A 26,079-nucleotide genomic window follows, 5' to 3' on the forward strand; every position below is an offset into this window, starting at 1 on the left:
CTAGTTTTATTTTGGGGTAAAAAGTTATTCGCGGCGTCTTGGGTCATTTACATCATCTCATAAATATATTATTTTTAATAGACACACCGGAAGGTACCCTATTGGCATTGGAATTGCAGTCAAGTTCTTTTCGGGTACAAGAACTGTTATTTTTCCTTCAAAATAGGGTTTCATGTACGCTCTTAACACATTGTTGAGGTCCAATGCACGTCAACCCTATATGTATTTAGACATCTGAAAATATGAGATTTATATTAAAGAACACAGAGCGTTTCTATCCACCGATATTTTATTTTTAAAGAGTTGAACTGTGTTTGCTTTGAAAGAATCAAGCGGAAATACGTACATGACACCATACCAACCGACCAACTTTACACTGGCGGGCCGCTAGAGGGTGAAAAAAAAATCGAAGAGGAAAAAAAAGGAATATCTGAGGGTAAGAGAGGCGGATTTGGAATAACTTTCCCAACTGTCCCAACTCGAGGAAGCTCCCGGGGGGAGCTGAAGGCCAGTGGATTCCACCGGTAACTACCTCTGGAGTTATTTATCGCTTTTAACCGACTGTCTGCGAGCGCCGTCGTCGTCCCAGCGGCCGGAAGTCTGCATTGAAGCGTTCGTCTCCCTGGCGAGGCGACGACGGCGTCGATGTTTTTTTTTTTCTTCCCAACCCTGCCTGCCTTCGTTTTTTTTTTTTTTTTTAATATGACACTTTTTTTCCCCCTCTCTTTTTTATGTTGACTCAACGCTATGATCGGCGTGTAGCAGAGTGAGCCAACCACCCAGCCTGTTTATGTTTAGCCAGCTAAGCACACCAATACTGCGGCCTCCGCGTAGCTTTAGCGAACAAAAGGAGAAAATTAATGGAGGCAAGTTAGCCCCCTTTAGCTTAGCTTAGCATAGCTCCGCATGTGGTATTGCTACCTAAGCCGCCGTGGCTCCCTTAGACCTTCTTAGCAGAGATGTCAGATGCTAAAACCACCCGTATCCACGTTTAAAACTCTTTGTAACATGTCACAGCTAAGTGAGTTGAGATCCTGGCCTGGCACGTGTTATTAAAATTAAAAGGCTAACAATGCTCACATAAAATATGTTGACTTCAAATTTAAAAACGGGAGACAAATATAGAAGTTTTTTGTAAGCATAAGCAATGGTTTTTATTAAACATATTGCACCAAGTACCACCACTCCGGCAATAAATACAAGTCCTGCTGTATCATGCACAATTTTAAGTATAATGTACTAAATGTAAATTTTTACAGTTGTATGTCATATTGACATTCACTTTGGTACAGTAATTAGCAATGTGATTAAATTTACCAAAATTGACTGTGTGTTATAATTAGAGTTGCAGCGACACCATTTTTTGGGCCCGATACCAATACCTGTTTGTGCAGTATCTGCCGATACCACTTTGTTTGTAATTTATATATATTTAAGCTGCACGACATCCATTTTTTGACACCGATATCAATAACTTCCTGCTGCTCAAGGCCGATACCGATACAATAACCGATAATATACATATATTTTTAGATGTATATTCACCTGAGTTTTTGAACACCAAGAAGTCAAAAATACTAGTGGTGGATTCAGCATATATTTGCCTTTGACTTAACCAGATTTTTCATGACGACATGAACATTATTTTTAATGAACACAACAAAGACAATAACAGTTTTGACTTCAAATAAAGTGCCCATATTTATTTCTTCAAATATATATAATTTCAGTCAATCACAATACATAAACCAACAAGTATTGTGCTTTGTCAGCAGATAAAAAATTTGGTGCAACAGAAGAGGAGATTGTTGTGGTCCTTGTCCGTGAAACAACTTTCTTAACCTGGCAATTATAGGACAGCAAATCTATCAATAACCAAAAGGCCTCTCAATAACTTGTAAACATAACACTATAAAATGCAAATATTTGCTAATTGCCATTGCAAGGTTCATCATTCAGTGATAGAAAAATACGGCCTCTAGAACAGTAACAAAACTTTGCATACTGGCAAAACAGGAGTGGAAACAAACGCGCACACATCCCAATCCACCGACACCGTGCTAAAAATACTATATTATCGGGCAAATTAATAATGTTATTGGATTTATTGGGATGATGTCATAATTTCTAATATCGGACCTATAATTATCGGACCATTAATTATTGTGCACCTGTAATATATACTATATATATATATATATATATATAAGTGATTCCAGTAGAAGTTTTTATTGCATATCTGGTATGGATGACATTAGTAAATAAACCTTTGGCTCTCAAAGGTCAACATAGTGCTAAATTTGTAAAATTAAAACATGTATAATACTAGCCCAACAGTAAGAAAGTAGAAATACAATGAATGAATAAAATTTTTGAAACCCTTTGTTTTGGCTGTCAAAGTGCAACTTTCGTGAAATTATAAGTAATAATAATTGACCACACTATCCCGTCTCTCTATTAGCCTCCCTCTCTGTGCACCAGCAGCAACACAGACTTAGCCGCTTAGCTTAGCTTTCTTTGCTTACTTCCACCCCACTTAGTTAAATAGGCTTGCTACCTGTCCTTCGAAATAAGTAGTGATGCACGATAATGCATTTTTCAACCGATATCGATAACCGATAATTTCCTGCCCCTTCCACCCGATAACCGATAATGTCACGCCGATAATTCTATTCAAATATGTATGCAAAATTTTAAAGTATACAAAGATCAAATGTTACTGTGCAAAAATGTAATTTAGTGCTATTTTTTTTCCACATTAAATGTGAACAAGTAGTAAATTCCAACAACTAAACAATGGCAATGACGTTGTGTAATGGTAAGCTTTTGGCAACAATTACTTAGAGAGTAAACACCCAAGTTGCACAAAAATGCCTTTAAAAGTAAGCCAATCCTAACATATATCACATTACTACACTGCAAAAACACCTCCTTAAAACTAGCAGAATTGGACAAAACTGTTGATTGCGCACATTTGGAGGCTAAATCAAGTATATATCGGATTGCATTATTGGTTGAATTTCGTTTTATCTGGATTATCTGTGTGACGTCATAATTGCCATTATCGGCCGATAATTATCGGTGACCGATATTATTGTGCATCTCTAGAAATAAGGAATCGTTCCGAATTGGGAATTAAAAGTTGTGTTCTGTATTGAACCAATACGGAATATATATAAATAGGTGCATTTCTATGCATTTTAGGAGTTTTGGAGATGTCCCTTATTTTTTATCGCATGTATGGCTTTGGGCGTGAGGAGGGCGTCCCTTATTTCTATTTCTGAAAGGTGGCAACCCTACTTTTGGAACAAGTCTCAAATTCTGCGGCATTTCTTTAAATAAAAGACAATAAAAGTAAAGTAAACGAGTTAAACCTTAACCAACTAGGGTTTGTTGCTCTGGTCCAGCCCCCTTTCTCTTGGTAGCAGTTGCTGCTGTTGTAGCCACAAACTCTTTGTGTCCGTTCACGTTTCGTCTTCAAATATTTTATCAGGTTCGAGGAATTGAAACTGGCCGATTTAACTCCACCTCTCAAAACTTTCAGGCCGCAAATCTTGCATGCCGCCATTGTATTCGACGGAGATTATAAACTGAAATATTTCCAGACCGTCGACATTTTCCTCTCGTAGTTTGTTTTTCCGACATATGAAAAAGCTGCCCCGGCATTGTTTAAGAGTGGCTGTTGGCCCGCTCTCATTGGTCTGGAGCAGGCCAATAGCGATTACTTCTTGGCATGCAAAGTGATCACGTGTAGTCGTAAAAAAGGCTGCGGTCAAGTTTTATAATACTGGACCGGTAAATGGTATCGGCGCCCTCTTTGTTGGTACTCACCGATAACACCATTTCGGGCCGGATCGGCCCCCCCTGCCAATACTGGTATCGGTATCGGTGCATCTTTTAGTTATAATAGTGTAAAACAAACATAGAATTAAATAATAATAATTAGATATTTCCAGAAAAATACTTTATTGTGGGTATTGGAAAATATGCATGTTTGGGGAGTGTTTTTGTGTATTACTGATAGGGAATCTTGTTTTGAAATTTGAAAAAAAAAAAAAATCACTAAATTAGAATGGATCAATATAAATTCTTTTCCAAAAGGGAAACGCAACACTTAGTATAAATGACATCCTTATAAAAGACATTTGCTCAAAGTAATAATGCATGCAAATTGTGAACACATGCTATTACCAGGGAAGGGCAGGTAATTTCAAATGCTTCCATAATTGATTGGCCTAAAGTGTACCGGCATTGATAAAATGTCCACTCTTGCATATCAGAGAAATTGTTTTTATTTCCTATTTAGTAAACAAGATTCTTTCATATGGGATGGACAGGATAGTAGTGTTCATCTCCAATTTGTGCAATTGATGAGATGACTACCGTAATTTTCAGACTATAAGCCGCTACTTTTTTCCCTCATTTTGAATCCTGAGGTTCATAGTCCAGTGCATCTTATTTGTTGATTTATTTGGGTTAATAGGTAACACTTTATTTGACAGCGGCGTCATAAGCCTGCCATGAGCCCGTCATAATTATGATATGACATTATCATGGGCATTAATGAATGCTTATGACAGATGTCATTAACCCTTAAATACCCAATTATCAGAGAATCCCAAAATTTGAAAAATAAGGTCCTAATGAAACCTTTTATTGAAATTTGTAAAAAGAAAAGTCAAAATGAATATGTGTAATAAACGCTCTGATATCTATAACCCTTGCTAAATCCTGTTTTTTTTTTTCATGGAACCTGCAGATGTATGTCTTGACTTGCATCCACAATTTTTTTTTCAAAAAGAATTGTCAAAATTCTGAATTGGTCTCAAAATCATGAAATTTTAGGTGTATCAAATGTGATACGTTTGGCAATAAAGGGTTCAGTGTCATCCGGCAATTATGTCACTAACTCCCATGTCCAGCTCGCATCTTTTACAACCATCCAAAAGGGAGATAATTTGCCAGATGACACAAAATGACATCCGTCACAAGCGTTATTTAATGCTCATGGCAGTGTCATGTCATAATTATGATGATCTTATGACAATCTGATGGCGCCACCTTCAAATAAAGTGTTAATAAATTCCATAACCAGCAATTAATGAAACAACTAGAACAGTAACTGAAGAAATAATTAGCACAGAACCTGAATTTTGATTTATTTACCTCTGTAGCGATGCAATGCATGCTAGGTGGCATTTTGGATGACGGCAGTGTTGACAGCAGCTGGCAGCAGGGGTTGACTGTCTCCCCCAATAGAACAACGGCCAAATCAAGCTTCTTGAAGCAATGAAGCTTTGGAGCTAATTGGTTCAAAGCTTCTTGGTGGTTCATTTGGTCTTATGGGGGATGTCTTATTTGGGGATGGCGTGGCTCAGTTGTGGAGTAGTTGTCCCCCAACCCAGAGGTTGTGGCTTCGATTCTCCACCCTGATGAACTCGCCTAAGTATCCTTGAGCAAGATACTGAACCCCACATTGCTCCTGGTGCTGTGTCACCAGTAGGTAGATGGCAATGTAGTGTAAAGCGCTTTGAGTACCTTGAGAGGTAGAAAAGCGCTATACAAGTATAACACCATTTATGATAGTCTTATGGTGCCGCTGTCAAATAAAGTGTACTGTTTGATATCTTTCGGTGTAACTATCCCATAATACAGTGAGGATAGCTGCGGCTTATAGTCCAGTGCGGCTTATGTATGAACAAATGTCGTTTTTGTGTCAAATATGGTGGGTGGCGGCTTATAGTGCGAAAATTACGGTAGTTCAAGTGAAAAATAAGCTCGGAAAAGGCAGCTATTCTGAGGGGTTCTCCAACTTAGTGCTTCAATACTCACGCAATGTTACTCGAAAAACAACTGAAATATCACAAGCTGGTGTGAAGAGCAGCCTGGGGCAGAAGAACAGCTAATGTACATAAGTAAATGATTGTTTTTTTGGGGGGAGGGAATGAAATGGTCATTGTATGAATTATTTTTAGAAATCTCCACAAAAATGTCACTAATTCTTCTCTCTATAATGCAAAATTTTGTAAATTTTTCCACTTGGATCGTTAGGACAGATGTCGGTAGAATGTCCAAAATTTGTGATAATTTCACACTTAAATCAGGTGCAACATGTCAACCGTGACTGCACATCTACCTTAAAGTACATAACAGTTTTCTTATGAATTGTAATCCGGCTACACGTGATCATATACAAACACAGCCGTCAATGCTATTTCAATCGCTTTATTGGACAAACAGAAAGAAAACAAACAAGCAAAATACATACCTGCCTATGGCCATAATTTGAACCGGGTAACTCAACTCAGTATTTATGCGTATACCACGCTTCGGATGGAGTATAGAACAGGAAAGTTACCTCAAGGAGTGTGTAAGAGGACGAGGCGGTACATCGTTGTATTCTAAGTGTGATGCTTTTCAATTCCAGAAATAATGGACGAATCCCATTTCAACTCGTCCTACTTTTGGTCTCCCGTCCCCACTGTACAAGGACAGGTAGAGACAACCTTATTGTTGGCCTTGTCTTGAATGCACATGGTGTCGTGGCATGTTTTCCATGTCCCAGGATTCCTTGCAGTTTTATGTCCATGTCGACGCTTCTGCTCTGCCACGCACGCCGCCCGCATCCGTCATGTGACTGCTTTGACGGTTTTGCCAGTCACATGGTCACGCCTGTCCAGGGTTGCAAAGGGGTGGAAAGTTTTGGGTGATTTTTCATGGGAAAGGAAACGGGGGAATTTGGGGGAAAATTCCAAATTGGGAACGTTCCATGGGAATTATAGGAAGGAAAAGCATAAATATTATTATTTGACTTTGTCATTAGAGGATTTAACAGTATTTTAATGCTTGTTCGTACCTTGATATTTTAGCTCACAATAGTTTGTAAATGAAAAACTCAGCACTGTATAATATATTTTTCACAAATAATTTGATCTATTTCGCCAACCTTCAGTTTAGCAAAATTCCAATTCTCATGGAAAGTTCCCAACTTTGTACATTCCCGGAATTTTGCAACCCTACTCCTGTCTCTCCTTTCATTTCTCGGCGCTCTCCTCACTCTTAAGTTTGTTCCTTCTCTTTGCATCTCACCTTTATTTTTATTTGTTCTCTTTTCTCCATATCCTTCTCCTTGCATCATCATCATGTTTTTTGCCTCGCCTCCTTCCTCTTATCACCCCTCAACTTCCTGCCCCTCACTTGTTTTGCCGTCATCCCTTCACCCCGCCGCCGCCCCTTTGCCCCGCCCACTCCCCGTTAGATCGAGAGTGCCATGTTCCTGAACAAAACTAAGGAGCAGCTCGGCGGCGAGAAGACCGGCGCGTCTGCGTTTCCGCATTCGGCGGCGTCCTCCGCAGGCCCGCATTATCCGACGGCAGTGCTCGCCATACCTGGCTCAGTGGAGGCCGGCGCTGGGCTGAGGGTGGTCACGAAACAGGAGGGCAGCGGCTCAGCTGGAGGTGGCGGAAGCGCGTCCATGGGCTCTGTCGGTGGTCATGTGCACCCGTCGCACACGTCGCAGAACGTCACTGTTGTGCCTGTTCCTTCCACAGGAATCATGACTGCAGGTGAGTGGCCAGTTGAATCGAGTTTTACATGATTGATCGATATGACAATAGGTGAAATATTCAATTCTGAATGCTGCATTAGGGAGATCAAACTCATTTATACTTCTACCAGTGGGTGAAACCTATGGAAGGTTATGTATTCAACTCAAGAACAAATTAAGGGATTTTTTAAAAAATCAAACTTGTCGGATCTGTTTGTAATATTGAATGGAAGAGGTAATTATATTTTAGGGTCATGAGGTGAAAGTCAGACAAGGAATTTTTACGATAACTTGATGGCAGATGAGCCTATTTAAAGACTCCACAAGGAGTTTGTCACTTTTTTTACTCGCAACTGCCTTCTCTGGCCTAAAGCGGAACTGCTGCTTGTGCATGCCTTGCATGCTTCTACGAGAATGAACATAAAGCGACAAGCGTTTGGCCTATCAGATCAGTATGAAACAGCTGAACAGGACAGGTTTAAAAAAAAAAAAAAAAAAAAAAAAAAAAAAAAAAAGATCAGTACCGGAAATGTAAAACCGGGAAACGTGATTGTTTCCTGTTTGTAGTAAGTCTTCTGTAGCCTGGAACTCATTACTTCACTCACTACATGGTGACTCTCTGAGAACACGAAAAATTTCATGTTTGCATTTATATGGTTCCGTCTCCATTCGAACAGTGTCGCAATTTCGCATGAAAACTATGTGGTATTCATGCCAGACCCTAGGGGGGAGTGCAGATTTACAAGGCGACAGCGAATGATGCACTTTTACCTCCTCAGCCCGGAAGACAACATGCCCACTCCAAGCAATGGCATTTTCTTTTGTTCAAAAAGTCAGATTTTTAAATTGAAAAAATTATAAAAACAGTAAATTAAAGCCGACCTTCCGCCATATTTGCTGTTTTTAATGTTTAGTAGCACCACTGCGCATGCCTAATGTGACGTGTACGAGTGCTGACGTTATCGGCGTGGCGGGAGCTTTTATTTATTTATTTATTTATTGTCATCATCATCGGTATCATTGACAGTTACAAGATGGCTTTGTGATATGATTAACCCTAAGAAAAAAAATGAAGAAAAGACAAGGGCTGACGGGAGAAGCATATGCTTATCAAGTCCCGTCCCCTTCAACCAAGGACGCACAATCAATACATGGTAGAGTAGCCATTATACATTGCGGTACATGAGCAGCTTTTTTTTTTTTTTTTTTTTTTTTTTTTTTTTGTCTTCACATTAATTTTCTTCCCAAAAGAAGTATGATATGCATGCGGAGCAAGCCCCCGCAATCTAATTCTTCCACTTTAGGTTTGCGTCTTTACCTTCCGTCTTCGCCGACACCATACGAACGCGAGGGCACTCCGCAACGCAGTCATTGCGTCTTTGTGTCGCAGAGTTGCCATGTAAACTGCCCCCCAGACTCACCGCTATTCCAGCTGTAGAGTCTGGGACCCAGCTCCTTATTGGTCTCTGGAGCCCGAACGAAATCGTCTGTGCAATCAGATTTGTTTATTTGCGTGACGTGTTCTTAACGAGCAACGTCACACTTATGCGTTGGAAGTCGTCTCCACAACAACAAAAATGGCGAACGGGAGAGCCGAGAATATGTTCTTATCCGCGATAAATTCAGTTTTAAATGACCAAAAACACATTGAGTCTGTGTCGCGCTAGCCATGTTGAATAAAGTTTTCCGCTCTCCTCGATTATTTACGACCTTGTGCTAGAGTTTCTTGTCGCTTTACTAACGTCACGGCCGCCCGTCGCCGATTGGTCCACTCCGCTCTCTGTTTGCTGTGGCTTGCTCCGCCCTGGGAATTTGATCTGCGGAACAGTCGCCAGACTCGATAGCTGGAACAGCGGTGAGGCTGAACGATATTGGATCCAAGTGACATTGCGACTTTTTGGGGGTGTGCCATATATATTGCGATATTAAAACTAGAAGAATTTTCTTCCGATTAGGGCTGGGCGATATGGCCTTAAGCACGTACCACGGTAAATTGAGCAGATTTACCTCGATGACGATAAATGAAGATAAATTCGCCCAAGTGGACTGTTATATAATTTGAAAATCTGAATTAATGCATGAAATACAGATTAACCGTTTCTCGTTGATTTATTTACCAGCTTTCAATTTAAAATATTTAACAATTGTACATGCATTCTAAACATTAAGTATATAAAAAATTATTGTAAACAATAAGAATTCAAGTATGAACATTTATAACAGCTTGTATGGCTTGAACAATGTACATTGTCAAAATCAATATGCCTGTGCAAACATGTCATTGTAACATAAATGACTTACAGCTTGAACAGTACACTTCAAAAAGACAACGTATTGTTAATGGCTGCTGTGACATAATTACTCAACACAAGTGTTTACTTCAAGGTTTCACTTTTTTTTTCCCCCAGTGCATTTTTTAATACATGCAAGCACACACAGACATACACACATTAAAGATATATTGATCTTCTGCAAATGAAACATTTAAGATTTTATGATGGCAGTAATGACACAGAGTTCAGCACATACAGAAAAACAGCTGGGGCCATTAAACGGTCATATTATAATTTTCACTGTTGGATTGTACTTTATGCTGAATGTGTGGCCATCACAAAAGCTATCAGAGAAATCACACACAGACAGAGTTACAAAATAATCCAAAAATCCACTCATAAGGTTCAGCCGTTTCGACAAGGTAAGAGCCGCTATCCGACTCCATTACATTCATTTGTAGCATTAACCGCTAGTGTTAGCCTGTGGCCTGGCTACCAGTAGACAGCACTGAAAGCACCTACGGAAATCGTGAGAACTAGTGATGCACAATAATACATTCTTCAACCGATATCGATAACCGATAATTTCCTGCCCCTTCCACCCGATAACCGTTAATGTCACGCCGATAATTCTATTCAAATATGTATGTAAAATTTTAAAGTATACAAAGATCAAATGTTACTGTGCAAAAATGTAATTTAGTGCTATTTTTTTCCACATCAAATGTGAACAAGTAGTAAATTCCAACATCTAAACAATGGCAATGACATTGTGTAATGGTAAGCTTTTGGCAACAATTACTTAGAGAGTAAACAACCAAGTTGCACAAAAATGCCTTTAAAAGTAAGCTATTCCTAACACATATCACATTACTACACTGCAAAAACACCTCCTTAAAACTAGCAGAATTTGACAAAACTGTTGATTACGCACATTTGGAGGCTAAATCAAGTATATAATTATCGGATTGCATTATCGGTTGAATTTCGTTTTGTCTGTGTGACGTCATAATTACCATTATCGGCCGATAATTATCGGTGACCGATATTATCGTGCATCTCTAGTGAGAACAAGGGAGGACTGTGGGTGAAAGCCCGTCTGGATGCAGCCAAGAGTCTACTTAATGTCGGGTGAAAGTTTGGCAAAGCTCCCTTAAGCCACACTCCATCACGTTTGCTTGTAGCGTTAGCCGCTAGCGTTTGCCTACCGGGGTTCTGTTTGTTTGGCTTCCTGATAAACTTGTGACTCCATACGTAAGAACACCGACAGCTTTCTTAAAGGGGAATGAACATAGCTGAACAACACGGAGTCAAAGCGGGATGAAATAACTATATTTTCTTGTTTTATTAAATTACCAAATTTACCGACATGCTCAAAATTACGTCGGTCATCGTGAAGAATTTCGGTAAAGGTACATTTTCAGTTTACTGCCCTGCTCTACTTCCGATTACTGAATAGCTTGGGAAGACTTGTGTTGACTTAACAAGATCACATTGTATTCATTTAATATTTTTTAATCCAGGCTAAGGGGGTTCATCTGTGAATGATGAAGATTGCTGTATATAAAATGGATCCATGTCTCTGCACACTCGTGTTCAAGAAAGAAAAAAAAATCCAGCTCCTGTGATGGGACTATTGCCCGTGCGTACATTGCCATGGCGATGTTCAAACGATATATTGTGCAGACCTATATTGTACTTGTAACTCTTTTTTGCAGGGAAGGTGATATGATAAAAGGGAGTTGAAGGTCACTGAGGTCACAAATATGGCGATGCTTAGAATTTGTCTGCTGAGGGTTCTCCTTTCGTTATACATATTTTAGAAATGATCTCCCCAAATTATATGTACACAACAACATATTAATACTTCATATTGTAAAATCAGAAGAGCAGTAAAAGTAAACAACTTATTGTAGGATTTTTAACCCATAAAACTTGAAATTTTAATATCTCAACCAGGATCATGAAGTCAATGCACAAAATGACATTGCAGGAAGGATCTAGCCCCCAACCCTTGAGTTAGACACCTGTGGACTATAATCATGTGACTTTATGACTTTTTGGTTTGGGGAACTGAAACCAAGTGTTAATTTCATCGCAAACAGTTTTTAGGATGATTAACATTGCAATCACTGGACATTGCTAATGAAACATTAGCTTGATAATTTCAACTGACTTTGGTTTTGGTCTTTCAGCGGGCCTGGTCATTACAACCCCACAAGGAACGCTGGTACCCACTGCCTCCACGCAGTCGTTTGCAGGTGGACCTCACTCCGCCGCAACCATGATCGTATCTGCATTGCATCCCTCAAACGCAGGTGAAGCTGTGGGAACTCGCGCGCCTTTTCTTTGGGATAGAAGCCAATGAATTAGTCTGTAAAATAACATTTAAGCAGCTATACCGTTCGGAGGGTTGTTGTTCCGTTTCCATAGTTTAAGTGGTCTATTTCAAAGTTACTGCGTGGTCATATTTAGAGCAAATCTGGTTCATTTGTCACCATCCATGGCGGATAGATGTTGATGACGGGTTTATGTTTGCAGACAAGAAGAGTGACATGTCAGGGGGGCCAGCCGTCGTCATGTCGACACCGAGCAAGCGAGGCAGGAAGAGCAAGCAGACGCTAAACAGAACGAGCAGTGCCCTTCCGCCAGGAAGTGACGCATTAATACTGGCGCACCTTGCTGCCACTGGGCAGGTCAGCCTCTTTTGTTTTGCTTTCGCTTGCCCGATCGGCCCATAGTGTCTGAAACTGAACTTGATTTTTGGCCATGTGATTTTCTTACACCTAATATAAATTTATGGCAGCATTGTTAAACAAAACGTGGGATAGTTGTTTTACAGCACCTTTTAAAAGACTGAATATAATTTCTAGCCTACTAAAGAAAACTGCATTAGCTATAAAAATGTAATTTTCTTTCTTTTGTTTGTCAGAGCAGAATTATGCAAAAATAGTTTGTTTTTAAGGTGTTGCAACAAATATAAACACTTGGCTATATAAAATAGCTTAAATTGTGTGAAAACAGATGATTACGTTAAGTACACAGTACATTGTTTAGCAGGCGGTGACATTACCGTATTTTTCGGACTATAAGTCACACCTGAGTATCAGTCGCACCAGCCATAAAATGTCCAACGGAGAGAAAAAAAAACATATATAGGTCGCTCTGGAGTATAAGTTGTATTTTTAGGGTTAATTTACTTGATAAAATCCAACACATAGAACAGATATGTCATCTTGAAAGGCAATTTAATATAAAAATACAAAAGAGAACAACATGCTGAATAAGTGTACAGTATGATGTTACATGATGCATGAACAATGAAATGCGAATATACTGTCCTCACCAGGACGCTGCGTCTCGGCCCTGGCTATGGACCCCAATCACCAACGTCACACAATCACGTGATCGCTGTATTGTGCCGCCATATTGTCCGTCATTGTGTGTCCGTATTGTCAATGATCGTAGTTTCTAAAGGTGGATTCACTTGCAAATTATGGAATCCCCGGTGCTTTCAGACGCTGTAAACTCATTGGATGAGTTGCATAAAAGCCGTTATTTGGAAAAGCATCGGTCGATCCAGTCGGCAGATCCATATTTGATGCCCAAACCGATGTTTCCTCCCGTCCGGTCCGTCCCGTGCACAAAATTTCCAATCATACTCCAGTTTATGTCACGATGAGGAGTCGGGTACCCAAAATTGGCACCGGCCCGAATATAAACCGACATTTGGTCAGCTGAGCGTCACCGTTGTCACGATTGTAAAATGAAACTTGATCGACAACGGGCCGGGGTGTGCCGACAAATAGCTGCCCCGCGTGAAATGTCCCCCTGACGGGAGCGCTTATTTATAACGCTTTATTGACGTGAAAACTTGATGTTTTCATGGACGCATTACAGTAATGGATTTACGACTGTAATATCAGTTTTAAATAATTGAATTACACAAAATATTAGTATTTTAGTAACAAATCGTGGACTGGGCCACATAACCACCTTTGAACAGAAATGTATTAGTCTACAGGTTTTCACGACCATATCCCAATGACAATCACACAGGTATGACATTTATTAGTTCAAGCAGAGTAAAATAACACATATTCACGGTACAAGATAGTGGTTTTCGTGTGGGCGCTCCCGTCAGGGGGGACATTTCATGCAGGGCGGCTATTTTTCGGCACAACACCTGTTGTTGCGCTCACCTTCTTGCTGCGCGACCGTGGCGACGAGCTTCGTAGTCTCCGTCTGATGATGTCTGCGATCGTGTTGGCATCATATTGATGTTTTCGCCGCTGTCTGACGGCTCTCGACACAAACGCATCATGGACCGAGATAAACAAACCGTGCTGCGTTAGAGATTTGCCGTTTTAACAATGGGCACACAGCAACTACTAAAATGACCGTTTATCTTCTCTGTTACTGCAACCAACCGCCACACATGCCTTCACCATTTTGATTAATCAATGTTAACGATTGTCAGGTTTTTGGGTTCGTTTACTAGGTGGTGATTCCTTAGACAAGCAGAAAAACACGCAGTAATAGGAGGAATGTACGTAGCGGTAATATGTAAACACGATGAGCTGACGGACAACGTGGCGGCACCAGTCGGGGGCGGAGTTGTTACGTCACGTGATTGGGGTCTATACGGAGAGCTAAACTCCCAAATAATGATGCTGGACGTCCGTATAATTTGCTGAATCAATTTCGTCCTAGATATCAAACAGGTTCGCATCAACGTAAATAAATGATAATTAGGGGCTATTACAGCAAAACACAAACGGTTAGCATGTGTTCGCTAGCATTAGCACATCGTTCAAACAACCATACAAATGGCTCTAAGTGTCCGATCACGGGTGGAAAACACACAACAACAACAGAAAAGATGATACACACAGGTGTTGCCTCTGTAGAGATATTTTACAAGCATAAACAATGAACGTAAGTTCGCAGCCATGTCTTTCTCTTTCTCGCCCACTCAGAGACGCTGCGTAGCTGTCAGTCTTCTTCTGGCGTGTAAGCTCTCTTCTTCGTGTAAACAAGTGCGAGTGCCCCCCCACGTGGGCGTGAAGGCAACACAAACTAAAAGCATGCATTTCAATGTTAAAAAGTCAATAATACAATTGAACACACATTGCCAAAGGCAGAACGCGAACGTGGCCATAGCTATTAAGAGTTATTCAGATAACTATAGCATAAAGAACATGCTAACAAGTTTACCAAACCATCAGTGTCACCCCAAAACACCAAAATAACATGTGAAATATCATAATATGTTAATATTTTTACACATAAGTCGCTCCTGAGTAAAAGTTGCACCCCCAGCCAAACTATGAAAAAAACTGCAACTTATAGTCCGAAAAATACGGTACTTAAATCTAAAACCATGCAAAGTCAACATGAGAGTTTGAAGTTTTTTTTCTTTAATCTCTAGCACCATTCCGCCGATCCTTACGACCTGTCCAACGATGAGGATGACCACTCCAGTAAAGATGGCCCCAAATCGTACAGGTTGGACTGCAGGACCTGAGTCATAACTAACTAACTATTAAGATGTTCACTTTTTTCCTTTCACCCTTTGAGATGTCGGATGTGCGCCGTGACCTTCTTCAGCAAGTCGGACATGCAAATCCACGCAAAGTCGCACACGGAGGCCAAGCCTCACAAGTGTCCCCACTGCTCCAAGTCCTTCGCCAACTCTAGCTACCTGTCGCAGCATATCCGCATCCACAGCGGGGCCAAGCCCTACAGCTGCACTTACTGCCAGAAAGCCTTCAGGCAACTCAGCCACCTGCAGCAGCACACACGGTACCTGACTTTTCTTTTTTCACAGCATGCATGTGCCTGCCTTGCTGTGCATGAAGCTCCGGAGGTAGAAAAGTAGGAAGATTCAGCTCTCTTTTGAAAATGTCTTCATCAGGTGCAACATTCAATTTAAAGCTGCTCTGGCTACTTAAGACACATTGTTTTAAAATTCACTTAATATCTCTAACATGGTTGACCTCTTTTGAGAGTCCTGTCTAATGCAAATAAACCGCTGCCCCAAGTCCCTCGCTATTGCTGGGCCATCGGCAAGTACACCTTACTTCTTGGCCCAAACTAATTAGCGAACCTATCCCTGAGTGGCCTGTCCCATGTTTGCAGGCCAGACCATAGGTCAGCAATCTTTATCACTCAAAGAGCCATTTCGACCCAGTTTCCACTGACAAGACTACACTGGGAGCCATGTGCACATACTGATATTTGAAGTGATTGTGTCAGTTCAACTACATATACACTCCCGTTTACGCAGTAGTGTATGTCCTTAGACCCCAAAATTTTGAACAGTAGTTTATATTAGGGCTGCAGCTATCGATTATTTTAGTAATCAATAATTCGAATAATCGAGTAATCGGATAAGGAACATAAAGAATTAAAATACCTGAGCTGAGCCTTATACGGTATAAAAAAAACCACATAAATGAGGATCTAAGTACAACAAAAGAACAAGTGGCTAACTTAATAACAAAAGTCCGCTAGCTTAAATGCGTATTTTAATTTTTTTTTAAAAATACGCATTCCCTCAAAAAACGGTGAAATTTACCCAATATAAACTAAATTACAAATGCATTAAAAAATACATTAGCTCAAAAACTTAGCTTGTGTTGGTCTTAACAGGGAGCAGCTGGATTCAGCCATGTGAAATGAGACGAGATGTCATATTCACTGTTGCCAGTAGAGGGCACTGTATCCACCCAAATCAATAAAACTAAATGCAAACAATTTCAAAACAAACCATTATAATGCCACTTTAATTAAACAAATACTCAAAAGCAGCAAAATTCAAATATTTTTTTCTAATCAAATTACTTTAGTTAATCGATTACTCATTGCAGCACTAATATGTGTATATACAGTAATGCCGCAATTATTGTGGTTAACGGGGACCAGAAACAACTGCGTAAAGTGATAAACTGCAAAGTAGTGTCACCCCCCCATTTTTGACATACATTTTTTGTGTATGTATACCGGTAATATCAATAAATGTATATAAAACCCTATAAATGCATATGTTTTCATTAGAATATTGAAGAATAGTTTGAAAATTGTAAATAAAATTATTAATAATGCAAATAACATCCATAAAGTAATGTATAAATAATGTAAATAATACGTACTGTACTGTACTGTTCAATCACGTCTCAGCCAATTACCTTATGTGATTCCTAATTCGGGATCTCGGGGGATGCTGGCCAGCAAATCAGGTGGATTTTGAGTTGCACGTGCTCTCTCTACCTTCTGCTAGCACAAGGGCTAGCTTCGTGCCATATTTTCTCAATTTTGAATTTTTGACAATTTTTTTCTGTTTTTAAATTTATTTTGGATGTTATTTAAAAAATCCGCAGTTCACAGAGTGCTCGAAGGTTAAGCCGCAAAGTAGCAAGGGATCCCTGTATACATAAATATATATTCTGTGGTGCATAATTGACTTAACAAAGGAGTTTAGCCTTCTCTTCGTAAGCACAATAAATGCTCACTTTTCACACCTTTATTCACAGAACACTCACGCAAGTCATTAATTCACCAACTATGTAAAGTAACAGTTGCCACTCGGAAGGTGTACCCACAAGTCTGGGCGCCTGTGAATAGCGACGACTTGTGAGTACACCTTCCGAGTGACAACCGTGACTTTACATAGCTGTTGAACTTCTTGTGGGACTGTTCTTGGGCAACAAAGAGACAAAACAGTGAGCCTGACTTTATCCGCCTACAAAAGGAAAGTTAAACTACTTTATTAGATCTCGTACGTGCCAGAATAAATTCTAATCAAATATTCATTTATTTAATATTCAACGGCGCCCTATCAGAGGGTTCCAAGAGCTGCAGGTTTCCTACAAATGTGCCAGACCCCAGTAAATTAGAAAGTGGTGCACCTTTTATTATCAGGAGGGTTGCTTATTTCCTGTAAAATGTATACAGCATAGCTACTTTATTCATTTTCCTTGGAAAGCTACACATTTTTACTGATTTTGATTCAAATAAGGCTATTTCTTTCTGTAGCAAGCGCTTATCTGAAATGTAGTGAGTTCCTGTGTTGATGGTGGCAACTGGAGGTCGAGATGGAACATTATTTTTTCTCTCATTTCTTGACCAATCGGTTAAAAAATAAAACTAGTTTTTCCTCTGGCTAAGCTGTACCCTCCCAGCAAGTTTGACGACTGTCCAATTGAGTGTTTTGGTTATTAATCGTATGTTTTAAGTAGTTTAGGTTTTACCCTTTCGGGGACAGTGGCCACTTAAGTTTAGATCACTTTAAATTAGGGCTGTCAAACGATTAAAAATTTTAATCGAGTTAATTACAGCTTAAAAATTAATCAATCGTAATTAATCGCAATTAATCGCAATTCAAACCATCTATAAAATATGCCATATTTTTCTGTAAATTATATATATATTCTGTAAAATAAATTGTTGGAATGGAAAGATAAGACACAAGATGGATATATACAGTGGGGAGAACAAGTATTTGTGTATCAAATACTTGTTCTCCCCACTGTACATTCAACATACGGTACATAAGGACTGTAGTGGGCATTTCACTCTACTGTCATTTAAATCTGTCTATGCTGTCCTCACTCCGAAACGTCTACTTTTTCCAAAGCTAGACAGCTAGTGAACGACGCCTTAATAATCAGACTTCTTCCTTTTTCATCTGATTTATTAATAAAATAGCCTCAAACCATTGTCCTCTTTAGACCGTCGTAAAACTAAAAAAAAAAAGTACACAAGCATTGCATTAGCAACAACGTTAGCTTAGCACGCTATACAGGTTCACTAAACATAAACAAAAAGCGTCTCATACAAAAAAATAGAACATTTCGCTTACTAACATAATATGTACATTCTTTACAACAACCATACTTACGGACAAATCTTGTCCAAGGATCATATAAGCACAACATTACAACGTAGGCGTCAGCCCGAGACGTCGTGCAGCCATATTGAACTGGCAAGAAAAAATTAAACCATGTCGCAAAGCGACCACAAGAGTTCGCTGTTAGACAGCACAAAAGGCCTTGCTGTAAAACTTACCAAAAGGCAGAATACTGTCTGAGCGGGACATGTGCGTTAATTGCGTCAAATATTTTAACGTGATTAATTTAAAAAATTAATTACCGCGCGTTAACGCGATAATTTTGACAGCCCTACTTTAAATCTTTAACCCTTTATAGAGCAAATTGCATTTTTGGTCAATTTAAAAAACTTAAATATTAGCAATTAATACATTATTTTTTAATTATTACGCTTCACTGTGTTTATATATATATATATTTTTTTTAAATAAATAAATGTATAAATTGATGTTAATAAAAAAGAAATGAATGAAATACACTCTTGACACAGTAAGTAAGACTAAAGTTTTTCATAGTGTTTACTAGAGGTGTGCGAAATTTCCGATTCTTAGATTATTCGCGATTCGGCGGTGGAAGATTCAAAAACAATTCATAAACATCCAAATTCCAATTATTGAAATATGCCAAGTAAAGAGGAAGTAAAACACACTCAGCGCGCTGCACGGTCTTCGGGAGGCAATGAGGAACGGAGCGAGAGTAGCTAAACATTATGCTTGTCATTACCCGGCCCCTCGGGTAATGCCAATGCTAAACTCACGGCTCGAGCTCAACTCATGCCGCGAGATAAAAAAAAAAAACAACAACAACATATTCGACTGCTGCCAACAGCTGCTACAAAGTACGTCCACATACTGGCACGGTAGATATCATATTTATATAGGACTAGATGCAATGGACAGAAAGCTAGATGCGGGCGTTGATAAACAGCCGCCATCTTAAAGCAGTAGACTTCCCTGCAAGGCTGTTGTAGCGAACCTTCCAAGCGAACCTAATTAACTTTTTGTCTAAAATACTCCTAAATCGGTAAAATATTGACTTGAATATCTTTAAAATAGTTTTAAACTTTCACATGTCGAAAGTAGACAAAAGGGAAATTCTAGAATAACGGGAGCAATTTTAACAACTTTAACGGTTGATTCACAACATTAAATTAATTGAATGTAGTTTAAAGCTGCTGATACAGAATGGGGATTTGAGTATATTATTTATTGTTTTTAACTGTTAACTTGATACTGAAATAATCGTTTATTTAAGCCTGCGAGGCTTTTAAAAAATTTATTTATTTATTTGTTTTACAGTTTTTGTAACTAAAGTACAAAACATCAAAAGCAGCTAATAGCGGGGGGGGGGTGTTGTCATCAATAATCGATTTATAATCCAATCGTAGCCTCTGAATCGTAATCGAATCGTTAGGTGCCCAAAGATTCCCACCTCTAGTGTTTACCTCGTTGCATGGCATTGATGGCGATAGATGTTGAATTCATTTGGCAAGACATGCTATGAATGCTCATGTATTAGTGCCATACGTTTATTTGACCCAGTCAAAATGGATTAGACGTCTAACTCCGTCAATGGGAAACAATGAGTTAAATGAGTGCCCCGTAAGGATTAAAAAAAAAAAATCTGGGTCACAGCATAAGGTGGCAATCAAATAATTTAAAAAAGCGTTATTCTTATATAGTCTCTTGATCGCGATTTGGTTGGTCTGGACCATATCCCCCATAATTCAATTCACTGTATAGTTAGTGGTTAGGGAGTATTTCCAAACACAGCCAGAGAGACGCACAGAAAGAGAGAGAGAGCGAGAACGAGAGAAGCGTGACTGTGCTTGCTTCTGTTGTACTTCTGTGTTTTCCTAAGTCGGACACAGCGCAAACGAGCACAAAGCATCACTTGAACGCATGATTTGCTCTTGAGTTCACTGTGAAGTTTGGTCATGCTTCCGCCTAAAGATCTCTCGCTCTTTCTCTCTCTTTCCCTCTCTGTTTGTCTCTGGTTCCATCCATCCCTCCATCCAATCAACCCCCGCCACCCCTCCCCTCCACGTGGCTGTCTCGCCTCAGCAACCACACTGAGGCCAAGCCCCACAAGTGTCCCCACTGCTCCAAGTCCTTTGCCAACTCCAGCTACCTGTCCCAGCACATCCGAATCCACAGCGGGGCCAAGCCCTACAGCTGCACCTACTGCCAGAAAACCTTCAGGCAGCTCAGCCACCTGCAGCAGCACACACGGTATTGGACTGGACTGGGTTGAAGGGCTGTCGGCTGGGGGTCCGATAAAAAGGAGCGAGACGCAGAAAGATGTTTCTCCTCAAGTTTGAGTTCACTCAGGATTTGCGGTGTGTATTTTTGTGTCCTTTCTAGGATTCACACGGGTGACCGACCATACAAGTGTAACCATCCTGGCTGTGAAAAAGCTTTTACTCAACTCTCCAACCTGCAGGTACTGCAAATATTATGTTGGCGATTGACCTCATAGCCAAACGCAGCACGCTCAATCTGTTGTAACCACTGACTCCCAAGAACAACAACTATGATCATCTGAAGAAAGGGTCTAACAACGACATTCCAAAGCAATGACAATTTATTCCAAGTCGAGAATAGTCACTAAAATAGCGGCAAGCAACAAAATGGCAGGAAACAGAAGAACTGGGCGTATGGAGAACTGCCAACCTTTGACAGAAGTATTCAGGCTTTTTGAAGAGGGCAGAGAAGCAAGACTTTTGATCCGATTGGCTGATGGGTTGTTGTCCAGGGGTGACATCAATCTTGGATTAGGCAAAAGAGTTTGTGTGGTTCTGTGGTCAGGGCATGCAATCTTCTGTCAGCGTCAGATGAGAGTAGAGTTGTTCAATAATGGCTTTTTAACTGATATCCCGATATTGTCCAACTCCAAAAATCCGATATCAAACCGATTTACAGTGCTGCTCGAAAGTTTGTGAACCCCACAGCGATGGTCAGATTTTTTGTAAAAAAAACTAAAATAACCTTATTAAATGTTAAGTTATACCCAAATCCACAATACTGACATTCCAAATAATGGACTGAAACAAAAGAAATAGTTATATTGTCATTCTTTATTTAACAAAAGTGGTTGATTTAAGAAAAACTCAGATATCATGTGTGCAAAAGTATGTGAACCCCTTCAGTTAATAGGATATTGCGCCTCCTTTTGCAGAGATTACCTCAACCAAACGGTTTCTGTAGTGACTAATCAGCCTCTCACATCTACTTTGGGGGATTTTTGCCCATTCTTCCTTGCAGAACGCAGTCAGTTGAGAGAGGTTTGATGGGCGTCTGGCATGAACTGCTCGCTTCAGGTCCCGCCACAGCATTTCAATGGGATTTAGGTCAGGACTTTGACTGGACCAGTCCAGAACACGAATCTTCTTCTTTTTCAGCCATTCCTTGGTTGTATTGCTGGAATGCTTTGGATCATTATCATGTTGCATGATCCACCTTCTGCCAAGCTTTAACTTCAAAACAGATGGCGTCAGGTTATGTTCTAGGATTTGACAATATTCCTCAGAATTCATGATTCCCTGGACTATGTGGAGTTGTCCAGGTCCTGAGGATGAAAAGCAAGCCCAGATCTTGACATTCCCACCTCCATGCTTCACTGTTGGGAGAAGGTTCTTTTGGTGGTATGCAGTGTTGACTTTTCGCCAGACATGGCGGTTTTGGTTGTGACCAAACAGTTCAATTTTGCACCTACATCAGTTGATGAAAACTCTTTTTAATTTAGTCTCGACAACACAACTGTTAAAAAAAAAAAAAAACTACTGAATTGATTGATTAGGAAATCAGGTTGAAATAATAGAAAATTCCAAAATGTTGAGGGGGTTCACAAACTTTTGAGCAGCACTGTATGTCATCGTGGACGTAACATGTTCGGGTAGCCGATAATATCGGACAACTTCAGCCGAAAGTGGCCACGACGTCATTTTAGAACGTTATGTCCATCAGTTAACATATTGCAAGGGTGTGAGGTGTTTTTTTTAATATCGTTATTTTATTAGCTGCTTAAGCAATAGAAGCAGGCATATATGTGATAATTGATTAGTATGTTGGCAAAACTACTATTTCCCTTCATTATACACTACAAATGATTTTTAGTGAATAGATATCGTTTTAAACATGATTCAACACTCTTTTGTTAGTCTCACCGACGTCAGCACAACAAGGACAAGCCGTTCAAGTGCCACAACTGCAACCGCGGTTACACGGACGCCGCAAGCCTGGAGGTGCACCTGTCCACGCACACAGTCAAGCACGCTAAGCTCTTCTCCTGCGGCCTCTGCAACCGCTCTTACACCTCGGTACGAGTGATAAAACTTCATTTTTGGAGTCTCACATTCTATTGCCATCAACGTCATGGTTTGCTCACGCTTCCTTCCTGTAGGAAACTTACCTGATGAAACACATGAGAAAGCACAACCCCGACACTCTAACACCAGCCGAGCAGGCGCAGGGCCTTGGCTCGGGACGGGGCCGCGGGCGTGGCAGGGGGAGAGGTCGAGGGGGTTCACTTCAAGGTCAGGCCAACCCTAACAGCGCCGGCCAGAACCCTAACGCCGGGCCCCCCAGTGGTTACCAGCCCGGCGAAGGGGTCATCCCGTGTCCCTTCGATCTCCACCAGTACAAGACAGTGGCGGCTGGCGAGATCCAGTACAAACCCGGCACGGTGGCAGACCACAAAGACCTATGCCTCACCGTCTCCACTTCCGCCATCCAGGTGGAGCACATGAACTCGTAGGCCACAAGATAGACTCATTGTAAAATAATCAAAAAAGATAAAAAAACATACCAAGAAAAACTCTTAAACGTAGTCTGGAAAATTCTCCAAGAGGACTTTTCTACGTGTGCTTCGGCGTGGCTCTCAAAGGGATTTGCAGTGTTTTCACAATTAGGAAGAAGCTTTAATGCAGAGCGCAGCCCGAATTTTTCGTCGAGTGCCTCGTTCCTGCCTAATAGAAAGTGGCTCCTAAATCAGACTTTTGCAAAAAGCCACCTCGACTCCCTAGTTATGGTTTATCCTCCTTTACCTGAGTGGCAAAATGGTTCGCCAAAACAGACGCTAGCGAACAGGTCGGGCCAGAATTCACGACTGATTTGAGATTAATTTATTGACATTAAACAGGGAACATGCAGTCAACCCCTCTTTGTTGCGAGGGATTTTTAGTTTTAAAGCTTTGGGATTTTTATTTGAAACATGTACACAACCCCTACTTAACATGGCGAGTAGGGTCGCGTCTGTACCTTGCGAGAGCCATCAACACTTTGTCAGCCGCTCAAAATGGTCGTGGCGGGGCAATCACCGAATGCACTAAACCACGCGGGGCTCACGAACTAAGCACTTGATGAAGCTTGTACTTCACATTCTACGTTTGTCAGCTGTACTTTTTTAATATGTCCATATTTTTCTACCAGTAGAGGAAGGTGAGAGTGCGAATGTGAAGAGAGAACAGTGTTGTTGTTTTTTGTTACTAAACATAACCGTTTGTGACCCTACGTCGCATTATTTGGCAGCCAGATGTTGGGCGGGGATGTGATTGTATGACATAATGGCTGAAAGGTACTGTTATAATTCATGAGTTTAAAAAGACTTTTTCATGCATATTATAACTTCTTTCGTTACAATTGTATTGCAAATGTTATCCACACTATTATCAATTTAAAGGCATTATATTAGGGCAGTATGCTGTACATAAGAATTCTGTAAAAGGGAAGCATGTCCTGTATGTCGTGTGAAAAACTTTTTAAACAATTGTAACTCCTGTTAACTTTGGAGCCCCCTCAAAAAAACAAACAAAAAAAAAAACGGAAGTTGTATCAGTGATATTCACTCAAAATTGTTTGGACTGGAATGAACACAGATTGATATTATTGGACAAGATGAAAAGACAGTAAAGACCATTTACAATATCTATTTTTTGTCTCAACTCACTTGCCATTCGCCATTTTTCTCTGTGTTGTCTTCATAGGAACAATAATGGATTACAATGTCATGGCTGATGCCAAAGCATTGAGGCGTGCCGTGCTGCTCTTGCATTCTGTACGTGCACTTAGACTATGGAAATAAAGTTCGCCAACATATTTCATATCAAATGATTTTAAAGTTCGTTGTTTTTGTTCTCTACCTTACAGCACTAAATGAAGCCTGTCTTGATTGATGAACAACTACTACAACCCCTAACAAAAAGTATGGAATCACCAGTCACCGACGAGCACTCACTCATTTTATCATGTAGAACAAACTCCGATAAAAAGCTTGAAAAAAATAATTAGTTCAAAAGTGCAACTCTAGTATTCAGAAACACTAAAAGAAATGAATAAAAAACATTGTGGTGGTCAGCAAAAGTTAATTTTATAGAACTAGTGCAGGGAAATATATATGGAATCACTCCATTCTGAGGAAAAAGATGTGGAATCATGAGAAACAAAGAAATAAAACACATTTCTGGTATTTAGTGGCACCACCTCTGGCTTTTATGACAGCTTGCAGTCTCTCTCTCTACTTGATGAGTATTCATCAATTTGATGCCAACTTTCTCTGATTGCAGTTGCCAGATCATCCTTGCAGGTCGGAGGCTGGCTGTAGACCTTTTTTTTTTTCTTTCAATTTCCACCACAGGTTATCAATAGGGTTGAGATCTGGACTATTTTTAGACTATGACCATGACTGGATGAGTCTTTCTCCAAGGAATGCTTTAACAGTCTTAGATCTGTGGCATGATACATTGTCATCTTCGACAACGACAAACATACAGTATTTTCAATTGAAGGGATAAGAACACTAAAATTTCAATGTAAACTTCTGCATTTATTGAAGATTTAACCACAGCCATCTCCCCAGTGCCTTTGCCTGACATGCAGCCCCATATTGTCAAGGACTGAAGGAATTTTGATGTCTTCTTCATGCAGTCATCTTTGTAAATCTCACTGGAACAGCACCAGACAAAAGTTCCAGTATCATCTCCTTGTCAAGAATCTGCATTGGACAAGGTGATGATGCTGGAATCTGATTCCATATATATTTCCCTGCATTTGCTCTATGAAATTAACATTTACTCACAACCACAATGTTTTTTATTCATTTCTTTTAGTGTTTCTGAATGCTAAAGAGTTGCACTTTTGAACTAAACATTATTTTTTCAAGCTTTTTATCTGAGTTTGTTCTACATGATAAAATGTCAGAGCGAGTGCTCGTCCGAGACTGGTAATTCCATACTTTTTGCTAGGGGTTGTATTACACATTTGAAAATGGACATGAACATTGCTCAAAATATTTTTATACTAATATATATATATATATATGTATCTTAATTAAAACATTAACATGATGACTAGATTAATGAACAATCAACAAT

At 40.0% G+C, this 26,079-nt stretch overlaps 1 protein-coding gene across 2 annotated transcripts; it reads left to right on the forward strand.

The window, feature by feature from the left end:
* The first annotated feature begins 340 nt into the window (after window positions 1-340).
* Window positions 341-24,825, forward strand: znf384a (zinc finger protein 384 a). 2 transcript variants are annotated; one of them, XM_057828289.1, is made up of 11 exons: window positions 342-524; window positions 6,428-6,495; window positions 7,259-7,565; window positions 12,015-12,137; window positions 12,361-12,515; window positions 15,251-15,327; window positions 15,400-15,624; window positions 20,774-20,941; window positions 21,074-21,152; window positions 22,870-23,028; window positions 23,112-24,825. In XM_057828289.1, the coding sequence occupies exons 2-11, from the start codon at window positions 6,433-6,435 to the stop codon at window positions 23,463-23,465; spliced, it is 1,710 nt and encodes a 569-aa protein (XP_057684272.1). In that variant the 5' UTR covers window positions 342-524; window positions 6,428-6,432; the 3' UTR covers window positions 23,466-24,825. The 2 variants fall into 2 exon arrangements, with proteins under 2 accessions (XP_057684273.1, XP_057684272.1); XM_057828290.1 differs by lacking the exon at window positions 20,774-20,941 and having other exon boundaries at window positions 341-524.
* Window positions 24,826-26,079: the final 1,254 nt, after the last annotated feature.

Source organism: Corythoichthys intestinalis, chromosome 22, assembly GCF_030265065.1.
Source record: "Corythoichthys intestinalis isolate RoL2023-P3 chromosome 22, ASM3026506v1, whole genome shotgun sequence".
NCBI lineage: Eukaryota > Metazoa > Chordata > Actinopteri > Syngnathiformes > Syngnathidae > Corythoichthys > Corythoichthys intestinalis.